General features: G+C 41.9%; 1 protein-coding gene across 5 annotated transcripts in view; it reads left to right on the top strand.

Moving 5' to 3' along the window:
• The window catches only part of LOC147016729 (3',5'-cyclic-AMP phosphodiesterase 4C-like), a 171,456-nt gene that overhangs the window by 119,085 nt on the left and 40,362 nt on the right, over positions 1–12,009 (top strand). For all 5 annotated transcript variants that reach the window (XM_085847863.1, XM_085847861.1, XM_085847860.1 and 2 more), the window contains 2 exons: positions 341–387; positions 4,343–4,455. In XM_085847863.1, coding sequence (XP_085703989.1) covers positions 341–387; positions 4,343–4,455 — 160 coding nt within the window. The remainder of the gene's footprint in view (positions 1–340; positions 388–4,342; positions 4,456–12,009) is intronic.

Genomic DNA, 12,009 nt, shown 5'->3' with positions numbered 1-12,009 from the left:
TTTTGCATTTTGAAAATGTTGTTATTACTTGCTTCTTCACCTTTTTTTTAAATAAATGTGTTTACATGCTGGAGAATTGCATTTTTATTGCATGTAATTCACTCGCCTTAAACCTTTTATTTTAAGGGGAGTGTAAATTTCATTTTATGTATTTTCTTTTTCGTTTCACCACCATTATAGAATGAGCCAAAAGTTGTTCACGATAAGGATATTTTTTTAGTTTTTCCAAGTGTGTGAAAAATGGTGAAAGCCCAGGCTTGATGTTAGAAATGTGTTTGATCTTGATGTTAGACATGAATTTGATCAGCATTTTCATTAATGCTTTTCCTTTCTATGCCAGACGGTGTTGTAGCAATACCACTACAACCCATCGTCCCTGTACTGCAGGTGAGATTATCACTGCAGCTTTTATTAACTATCACCAAGCTCATACTTTGTATTGAAACAGGTCAGTAAGCTATAAAACCGAGAAGTTACTCCTCTAAATTAAAGTCCAATTCGTTGCAAAATAAAATGACATTGTATAACTGAATAAAAAATAAATCACAGAATAAAAGAATCCTAGTTTGATAAAGGTTGCATTTGGGAAGTGTTTTCCAAACCTCCAAACCCCTCTCCAACCCTCCCAAGTATGCCTTCACATGAGATTGTATAACGTTCCCAAGCAGAATGTAGAACTTTTGAAGAATGGAACAAAGATGGTCCTTCTAAAACTTAAAAATAGAGGAACAATGGATCTGTATCTCACCTGGCTGGATAGCAAAAAGTGGAGTGACGGATGGATCAGCGTAAAAATAAGAGCTGGATTTAGAATACACATTTTAGGTCAGGTCACATTGACATGATGTTCACAGTCGTGTAACTCACTGCTGTCTATGAGCCTTATTTTTTGAGATATTGCCCACTTCCGGTATGATGATGACATTTCCCGTTGTTTCAAAATTATCCCTCTTTGATAAGGTGCCTATAATTCATATTTTTTGAGATATTGCCCACTTTCTGTATTATGACGTCACTAGCAGCCATATTGTGTTTCGGATCACCTTCTTTTAATCAAATGTTCCCAAAGGTATTTGATCATATATTTCAAGTTTCACAAATAATGGGTAAAGCGGTTTCAGAGAAGAAGATTTTAAGAGGTTTTCTTCTGGTCCAATATAGCTGCCATATCACATGACTGATGATGTTATAGTTAACAAATAATGTTTCCCATGAGAAGTCGATCACAAATTTAAAGTTTCATTTCATATTGTTCGGTTAAGCAGTTTGAGAGAAGAAGATTGTTAAAGGTTTTCCTGTAATCCAAAATTGTGGTCAAACTCAATTGAAATTCATGCACTTTTAGGACCTTTAAACCTTACGACGACCTACTTATAGGTGGAGGCGGAGGATGCCATGAACAAACATGAGTTCTACCACACCAAAGTAAATTATCCAGAAACAACAGTCGAAGGCAGCCAAAGTCGACTAAAACTGCTTGTTTGGTGCTGAATGACTTCAACTCAACTCATCGAACCTTACATCCTCCACGATACAATGAACGGACAGAAGTACTTGGAAATGTTTCAAAACGTTCTTCTTCCAAAAAAATCAGCAATGGGACAACACAGAAGAAAATATTTTAATGTAAGACGGTGCATCTCCACACTTCTCGACTGAAATTCGTAATTGGTTGGATACCCACTTTCCACGCAGATAAATCGGGTGACGAGGACAGATAGAGTGGCCATCCAGGAGTCCTGATTTAACCGTGTGCAATTTTTTTTTTTTGTGGTGATGGGGTAAAGAAAAAGTTTCTGCCAAAAAAAAAAAACCTGCTAATTTCGACAAATTGGAAAGTTCTATTTGCAATGTTTTTGTCAATTTGCCAGACGAGTTTCTTCAGCGTTCAATGTAAGATTTCAAATGATTGAAAAAGCATGTGCTGAGAACGCAGGAGCTTATGTTTCATGTTCATAAATTAAAACTGCAATAAATGGCATTCCAGGACAAAAATATTTTGTGGTATTATTTACATTAACAACATAGTATTTGGTTCATGAAAAAATATTTTCTAGAAAAAAATAAGTGACCACGATATTCGTTATTGGTGTCTGTCTGTCTGTCTGTCTGTCTGTCTGTCTGTCTGTCTGTCTGTCCCGAGCATAGCTCCGTGGGTTTTGATCCGATCCTGATAAAATTTTGGTGGGAGGTTTATATCATGATCTAGTTGTGTTTTCCTGAGAATGGGCATGGTGCGCCCATTATGGGTGGAGCCACGCCCAAAAAAAACGTGTTTTTAGGGGGTAGCCGACTTCAATTTGCATTTTTTCCTAGGGGGTTTGTCGAATCTGACAGGGGTTTTGGTATTTGGTTAGCCCAATGGCACCTGCATAGCCCACGGAGCTCGATTTTTTTTTTTCATTTTCATCCCAAGGTCAAGGTCACGAACTTAGAAAATTGCGAATTTTGACATAAAAAATTATCTTCTCCGAGGGGTTTGTCGAACTGGCAGGGATTTCGGTATTTGGTTAGCACAATGGCACCTGCATAGCCCCACGGAGCTCGATTATTTATTTATTTATTTATTTATTTTCATCACAAGGTCACGAACTTAGAAAATTGCGTATTGTGTTTTTAGGGGGTAGCCGATTTCAATTTGCATCTTCTCCTTAGGGGGTTTGTCGAATCTGGCAGGGGTTTCGGTATTTGGTTAGCCCAATGGCACCTGCATAGCCCCATGGAGCTCGATTTTTAATTTTCGTCACAAGGTCACGAACTTAGAAAATTGCGATTTTGACATAAAAATCCATCTTCTCCAAGGGGTTTGTCGAATCTGGCAGTGGTTTCGATATTTGGTTAGCCCAATGGCACCTGCATAGATAGCCCCACTGAGCTCGATTTTTCATTTTCGTCCCAAGGTCAAGGTCACAACGTCTCGAGCTTAGAAAATTTCAAATTTTGACATAAAAATCATACGACCGCCCAAACTTTGAGAGCAAGGATGACAATATTTTTTAGGCATAATCTTGAGGTCATTCCCCACCTAAAGTCTTGAAAGCATTTTGCTCTATTTCGAACACCTTGCCCGTGGCGCCCCCTTCAAGTTTGTTTTTACGTTGAATTCATCAAATTATGGATAATCCAAGGAGTGCGAAATGCCATATAGCCTATATGACGTTATATTGTTCCTGGAATGTTCCAGAGGAAGTTTTGCACCAAAGGTCGTAATCCTTGACCTTTGACCTTTAAAGTTCACAAAGGTCAAATTTTCAAAGTTGTGGGAATCGAACCGGGTTTTCGACCTTCTTCGACAAACGAACTCCAATAAGCTATAGCACGTATCCTGTTTCCTTATTTTAATGTCCGCAACATTGTTTTGTGACCTTTTAAGGTTATGCAAAGGTGAAATGTTTTAAGTTGTTGAACGAAACCGGATTTTCGACATTTTGCAGCTAATAACCTGTCACTCGTACCACATCATGTTGATAATTTCTATGACTTGGTCAAACATTATCACATTGTCTCATCCTTGACTTCTGAAACAATCTACATCGTCAAATACCGCTCGTGAACCATCGTCGTCTTCAGACTTGTTATATATTTAAAATGGGGACTGAATAATGTAACATCCTGTATGTATCTCTCTTTTCTCTCTTCTCTCCTTTCACCATTGTGACATTGCATAGATTTCATTGTCCATGTCATTTGCGATGAAATATAACTCTAACTGTTCAGCAAAATGTTCAAAATCATCGCCACTGAATGTGGGAACTGTACTGTGAATGCTGACTCAATTATCGACCATCCTCATCGCCAGCTGTAGCGTGTTCCACCAACAATATGAGTAACAAGCAACAAAGCCAGCGACAAGTGTGTACTTCTTTATTCCACAGTAGTTCCAACCACGCACCACTCAGCAGATGGCGGTCAAGCATATATCAAGCACTTGGTACTGCTTTAACTACATATAGCACACTCACGGCATACATGACAACAGGACAACTTCACTCTAACGGGTCCCTGTTTTAGAAAATGTTCCAACCTACATGAACACATGGACCATGCTTACGTAACATATTGGCTAATTTCTACACCCTCCAATGTAACAATATATTGAATGTTGGAATGACATGTTTTTCCAGACTCTAAAGTTTAGATATTGTCATAGCATTAATTTTTAAATCGCTCATTGCTTGAATACCACATCTGTTTGCAAATTGCAAACTACATTTTGTTAAGCGGGAATTCCAAATACAATGGGCTTTGGAAATGAGCTATTAAATTGCTTTTAATTGTCTTTTACAGCCATCATATTATTGGTTTAACTTGGCAAACAAGAGGTCTGTTGTTATATCGCTAGATGAAAATTATCAGAAAATATGCTGGGACACGTTGGAGGAGCTGGATTGGTGCCTGGAGCAGCTGGAGACGATTCAGACTCATCGCTCTGTCAGCGAGATGGCGTCAAGCAAGGTACACCTAATCCAGAGCTACCTACCTCCGCATATACTGTGTGTTTTCACAAATCTTTGCTTATCGAAAAATCATTGTAAAATGTAAATTTCGCGTTTTTTCACTTTTTGGGATCCCAGCATCATGAGCCACCGGTTTAGACAAGAACACTAAACAAGACAACCATCCAATTAGGTTTTATTTTCTCTCCCCCCCCCCACACTGAAATTTGACTTTTACATGATGAAGGGTTCACTTGGAAACATCAGTTTCTCCTCGTGCCGATTCCATCCATTGTTCTACTTGTCTGCTGACGCAGATCGACTCCAGGCTTTCATCAGCAAAAATGTAGACTTCATTCTTCTTGACATTTTTTGGAAACAAAGTCGAGGCTCGTGGAGGAGCCAGAACATATAATGAATCAGGACGTAACAGAACAAAAGGAACAGTAGAAAGAGAGGGGGAAAGGATAAGGGACAATATAGAGGGAGATTTGGAGAAATAAAATGTGGGGAAGAATTTGGGCAAGGTGAGGCCACACATGGTGTTCAAGATGGATTCAGCCGCAAACTCTCAGGAAGGAAATACTGGAAACTTGGAAAGAGCTGGGCATGAGGAGGGTTACTGGGTGTCAAAGTTTATGGTTTCGACTTTTGGATGGGGGGGGGATGATCTGAAATGGCGGTGAACAGCTGTCTTGAAGGCCTGGAGGGAAGAATGATATTGAAGAGAATAGACGGAGATATGTTGACTCACCAGCGCATGATCAGATGAACCAATTGGATCAGAGGAAGAGCAGGAGACGTTAGTGGGGAAGTTTGTCATCACCAAGTCCTGAAGGGAGGATTTGCCATGGGAAGAAATGCGGGTGCGAAAGTTCACAGATTGAGTCAGTCCTATGGCTCTGAACCAAAGAAAGTCCTTTGCAAAAGTGCCATGGCTGGTGAGAGAGGTACAAACACCCAGCCAATTTGCATGGTGACAATTGAACACCTTGCATATGAGGTTTGACTGCTGGGCCATGTTGTCTGAGAGAGATATAGATGGAGTCGTCACTTTGGAGGATGATACAACACACAGACAAACAAGAGGTGGGAGTGGAGGGGAACTTACAGCCAAATGTACTCTTCAGGGGTATGAGTTCTTAGAGCAGTACATGGACAGTGAGAGATTGAGTTATATCAAACCAAAGGAGACAGTAGCCAGGGAGAGACACGAAGGAGTCAGGAATGCCCTGTTGGAGGAGGAAGGATACCGAATTAGGAGATCTGTCAGGTTGGAGTGGAGGCCTCGGATGTTTTAGGTTTACATATGTAGGGACAGTGGACAAGACACTGTTGGCAGGATGCAGAGATATGGAAAGGAGCTGGGGGTTGCTGTCAGGAGGGGAGGGGTGAGCTGGGAGTGTCTTGATGGGGGGGGAGGTGGGAGGGTCAAGAGGGGAAAGCTGGGAGTGATGGGGAGTGGGGGAGCTGGAAGGGTGTGGGACTGGGGGAGGGGAGCGGGGAGATTGAAGGATGAGAGGAAGCTCGAGGGGCAGCCGGGTCGGAAAAGGACGGAAGCACAGGGGGGGCGGGATGAAGGGGAGCTGTGATGGGGTGGTGTTGATGGGAAGCTTTGAGGGGTGGGGTGAGGGGGATGCAGAAGGAGGGACTTGAAATGGAGGGATGATGAAGAGGGAGACGCAAAGAAGGAGTGGTGTTGGAAAGACGTGGCCATGTTAGAGATGTGTTGGAGAGTACTGACATGGAGTGGTTTGATACCATTAATGGATGTGAAGGGGAATTGATTGTTGTGTGCAGACAACCTCTGAAAACTGGACTTCTCAAGATTCCCAATGTGGATATAGGGAAATAGACCTCATGGGAGGGGTGAAATGAATGGTTGTTGAAGGCTTGGAGGAAAGTGGTGCTGTAGGTATGGGAGGAGGGTTAATGGACCAAGCGTTTAGGAGTAACATGGGTTTGGGGAATAAGCCTTTGAAGAAAAACAAGAGAGTTATTAGTTTGTGATGAAGAACAACATGTGGGGTGTATAACAGAGAAATATGGAGAGTGAAGCATTTTTAAAGGAAGAAATGTTTCATTACTCAAGATTCAGCTTGGAAATATTGAGAAAAGAAAGTGTTATAGAATGAATGAAGGAAGCTAGTACAGGCAGAATGAGTTCCTGATTTTTTTTTGTTTTTTTTTGGAGTGAATAGAGGTTTGTTTTTGGTTTTTTTTGGAAGCAGGGAGAGGGAATTGGATAAAATTGAGGAAGATGAAAGAACAATACTTGGCACTCCTTGCAGCAGCAGCTTGCATCCCCTGGAATGACCATTTTTACCTCGTGCTGTGAATATGCGGAGTCTGGAAAATAACCCTATGCTAATGTGATAGCCACGTACCTATCATATCTCACCATTGCATACGCAGATCCGAAGCAGTGAGGGAGCATTTTATAAAAATGCCTTTGAAGCAAAAGGATTGAGTCCTGCCATGAGATCCAACGTGAGATTCCAAAGCACCAAGTTCTTCTCAAACATATGCACAGATTCCAGGGATCAGAGCCTCGTCTTGACACTTGCCAGTTATTGTCCCATTGATCTAATCAAATGCTCACGGTAGAATTTCTGACATCCGTCATTTCTTTCTTTCAATCTCTCCCTCTCCCTCTCCCTCTCCCTCTCCTTCCCACCAACCTGATTATTCTCACCTTCTTGTGTGGTCGGAACGTTTTTTTTGCCCACGTCTCTCAAGAACTGGCTCGCAAGGCCTGACATTCAACTGAAGGTGACACGGATTTGTAATTTTTTTTCAGGGTACCGGAGATAACTTGCCTACTCTTCATGGGAGACACTGTGGGATGGGATCTATAGTGTCTACCAATGGCTGGTGCAAGCAGACCAGTTTCATGTCCATTCAAGGAATGGTCCAAATGTTGATGTCTCACGCTTCACGTGAAACACCAGGGTGAAAGTTTTTAGAGCTGGGTCGAAATTCTAACTCAGCCGAGACAGTCTAGAGGCGAGTGCACATATATATATATATATATATATATATATATATATATATATATATATATATATATATATATATATATATATATATATATATATATATATCTACCTTGCCACCTCTATCAGAAAATCAACTTTGTTTAAATTATCATTGAAAGCATACAATCGTTATTATAGTTATCATTAGCACTCAAAGAGTGCCGAAGTATTTTTTTTAATTTATCTCTGCTTAGGCCTGGTGTTGGCTTAGTGGTTAGGATGGTGGCTTGGGATTCCAGGGTCCTGAGTTCAAGCCCCGTTGGCTGCTGAATTAACACCAGGGGGTTGACTCAGCCTGTCATCCTTCCGAGGTCGCTGAAGTGAGTACCAGTGTACTGGTCCCGGTGTATGCCCCGGTTAGAATAGGTGTACCATATCCCTGTGTGTCGTAAGAGGCGACCAGGGTTGACGTCAGGAAGGGCATCCGGCCATAAAACATTGCCTCAAGAAAAAGCCAAACCCCTGCACAGCAGGTAAAAATGGCTGTAAAAACGGTCATTTTATTTTATATTTTTTTTATCTCTGCTTAGGGTGACAAATGCTTCATCATTTGTCAATTGATTCCAGAAAAAGAACAAGTCGACATTAATTATCATACCCAGATGCTATTATTATGTGGATACTATGGGAAGGGGGAGGTGGGTTGGGCATCAATGTGTATGCTCACATGACATCACAGTGATTAAAATAGTGATGATGTATGAAGTGGAATCATTTCAAGACCTTACATTATCTTGCTCTGTTTATTCACATTTGTTCATCTTTGTGCAATATGGGAATGGTTGAATTCTCCTCAAACTTTAATTGTTCAACTGCCATTATAATAATCCATCCTTTTAAATGATAAGCATCAAGCAAAGAGGCAGCACGGAGCGTTTTTAAAGTTTTTGGTGTAACTCGGCGGGGGATCGAACCACCGGACCTCTCAGGCTCGGAACAGACACTGCAACCATTACACCACCGAATCTGGTTAGAATCTGGTTGCACCACCAAATCTTCCTTGCTTGAAGCTCCGTATTTCGTTTGTTCGGATGCAGCACAAGGCTGCGGGGTAGCATCATTGGCTGAGGGCGCGGCTGTACTGCTGATGCAGTGTCCTTTGCCGGTTAGAGCAGGCATTTTTTAATTTGACCAGGGTGCCGGTGATAGCTCACCTACTCTTCGCGAAGGACACCGTGGCATCTTTAACATCCACCAATTAATGCTGGCACAAGGGAAGCCTGTTGACGTGCATCCGAGGGACAGCACACACGTTGATGAATCACCCTAGCTCAGTATTTAAAAGGATAGAGCATAGACAAGCAACCATAGGTTGGCAACACTAACGCAGGATTTGATGGGCCGGATGGCCTCCTTCTGCGTCGAAGTTCTCTTCTGATTATTGTTGTCTTTTTTTTTTCTTCTTTTCATTAGTGGTGCATTTATATAATCACATACTCAAGCAAAGGAGCAAAATTTGTTTTTTTGGATACATGTTTCGATTCTTACTTGGACCGAGAACCTTAACTTGACTCAGTAACTGATCGGAGAGGAGGACTTGGGGGAGAAAAGATCTAGATTTGGGGAATAATATGTCTCATAACCAGATTTCAATGGGAAAATTTCCTTCCTGATGTATCTGAATGTGTCTTCATTGCAAAAATCGTCCTTTTATTTGTTAATAGCTTTGTATAAAAGGTATTTGTGGCAGTATATATATTATTAAGTTGTGAAATCATTTCCCAATGAAATCATTCAATATTAAGGAAACAAGAATGACCGCACTGTGGTTAAAACCTCCAACAAAATCCGGTAACGGGCCGATTGGGAAACGTACATTTAAAACACTCTTCAAAGATGAGCAGTGAAATTGGGAAAAACACATTTACTGTGCTCTGAAAATATTAACTCGACACCTCTCATCCATGTGACCCTCCGCCACGGTTATATCGGAACAAGCTGATTCGTCACACGTCACAGATTGTTTGACTTAACGTGGTTTTTTTTTTAGGGAGGCACGTACTATGCATGTTGACGGGCTTGTTAATGTTGTTTTTTTTTTTTTACCTGACTAATCATTTTTATTCGACATATGATTAGATTTTTCATGATCCCTTATCGTAACGCTCGACCCAAACAGAGCCAATGGAAACCTGATGCAACAAACCCCAGCAGTGTATAATCAGCAGAGGCCTACAGGCCTCGCGTCTCAGGCCGTCACCCGTTGACGAGCGCGGCCTCCCAAATCGTTGTTTGCACACATCTCAAATTTATCACAAATTCTTGTCATTGTTATTCGTGATGGAGGTTCCGTTGCAAATTCACATCTCCATTGTCTTTGCACTTCGCACGAATTTTCTAATTTCCAATAGCACTTCAAAATTACTCTGCTCTGTTGAAATGTCTAGCAACCCTTTGCCATGTTGTTTACACTTCACATTACGGCTATCGTTTTGCTTTTATCTTTGCAACTGACACCATATGTTAGGTGTATGCCACACTAATTCGAGGCACGTTAAAATTGGGTCCCACTATGACTACGTGAATAGATACTCGTACATCTTTACTGGCAGGATATGCTTACACATTGTAAGCAATAATTAACTGTGCTTCCCCATTGTCTCAGGTCACTCATCTGCATTTTTTTTCTTCATTTATTTGTATTTTCATTTGTGGATGCGTTCTGCTTGTTCTGTGATCTTTCCCGGTTTACCGGCTTCGATGTCCATCAGCACACAAAATTTCAGCTTTCTACGTCACCCGGAAGGTACCGATGTTTAATATCAGTGAGTTCGTGTTTAGAATGAGCTTTATATATTAGATGTTGTCCGTGTCTGGGTGGTGTTTGTCTCCGGACTGTGGTTATCTCCGGATATTTCTAGGCGGTGTTGGTCTCTGCGTGGTATTTATAGTATGACCGGTAAAAAATGGATTTCAGACATTTTGTTTCCATCTTCACTGTTATTCCATGAAGAATCATTTTGATGAGATGGTATGAATCATAATTAATGCTCCACCGCATATCTTCCTTCATTCCGCTCACCTCTCGGTGCCTTCCCTTCCCCCCTCTCTTCTCTCTCTTTCCCCCTCTACCTCCTCACTCTCCCCAACCCCTCTCTCTCTCCCCCCTCTTTCCCCCCCTATCAGTTTTCCATTCAGAGAAGCGATGGGTGGTATTTGCTCGTAATATATATATATATATATATATATATATATATATATATATATATATATATATATATATATATATATATATATATATATTGTTGCGTGCTGGGAGTCAGTGGTGAGAATGACTACTAGGTGGGGCAGGTTATGTCGTCTCCCACCAACCTCCCGGAATTGTCGGCCGTCGCTCGGATAACTCCGCGAGCCGGCGGGTCGCTTAGGCCTAAGTCACATTTGCTCTACGGCGAGGATACGGCGGCCGTACACCCTCTGAATTGACAGAAACGTGCGGCGGCCGCAGAGTTTCTGCGGTGGCCTCAGGGTGGCGCTACACCGTTTGGCTATCTTTTACAGGCCCTATGGGTCGCCGTGGAATTATAACGTGGAGTTCTAACTTTTTTTTCATTTCTACGTTCGCCGTAGCAATTCGACAAGCCGAAAAAAGAAAAAAAATCATTAACCCATTCGTTACTATCCGTCTGGCCGCACGTTCGCCTTAGGGACCCCCTGCGGTCGCCTTGCGGGCACCTTGAGGCTACCTTGCGTCTGCCTTGAAAATTGTATGGCCGCCGCAGAGCCCCCTTAAGGTCACCGTGCGACATCAAATCAAAGACCGTACGGCAACCCCACGTTTTCGGTCTCCACAATTTCTAAATACGCCGTGCGGCTCCCCGAAAAATAAAAACATATGTGACTGCTACATTGTGTGACCGTGGAACTACTGCGGCCGCCGTATAATTGCTAGTGGCCGTAGATTTTGGAGACCCCACGGCCGCCGTGGCAAATGTGACTTAGGCCTATATTGACCGTGGAACGCCAATATCTCGACCGCATGGCGTCGTGACCAAAATGGTGACCAAAATATGCTAATTTTGTATTTTAAATAAATTTTTTGAAATTTGTCGAATTTGTTTTTCACTTAGAAGTTGTGGGCTACGATGTGAAAGTAAAGGTGAAAAAGTCTGATTTAATGCAATTTAATATCAGGCTATCAGGCAAAAAAGGTGAAAATTTTGAAAGGGGGTGTAGAATATCTCCTACATGAAAGGAAATGAGATGTCTGTTTATTTGTTTGTTTGTGACCCTACTCCTCTGAGCTCACAAGTTTAATCGCGACAAAACTTTATAGGATCACTAATAGGATTACATCACGATGCACCTTACTAGGGGTTTTAATGAGTAATTTTCTCACAATTCATAACTTATAAACACAGGAGGCACCACCTGCCGCCATCTCCGATTGAGGGTATATCAGTATTGTGGCGGATCCAGGGTTCGAGGCCTGCCACGAGAGGAAGCACTTGGGTCCCTCCTGAATGCCCAGTCCAGAGGCCGCTGGACACAGACAACACCACACACCGGCAGGTTGCTAGGTAACCATGAACGCA

Source organism: Eptatretus burgeri, chromosome 11, assembly GCF_056783735.1.
Source record: "Eptatretus burgeri isolate ZD-2024b chromosome 11, Ebu_testis_v1, whole genome shotgun sequence".
Lineage (NCBI taxonomy): Eukaryota > Metazoa > Chordata > Myxini > Myxiniformes > Myxinidae > Eptatretus > Eptatretus burgeri.
The sequence above is the reverse complement of the archived record's forward strand: the minus strand, read 5'-3'. Positions and strand labels throughout refer to the sequence as shown.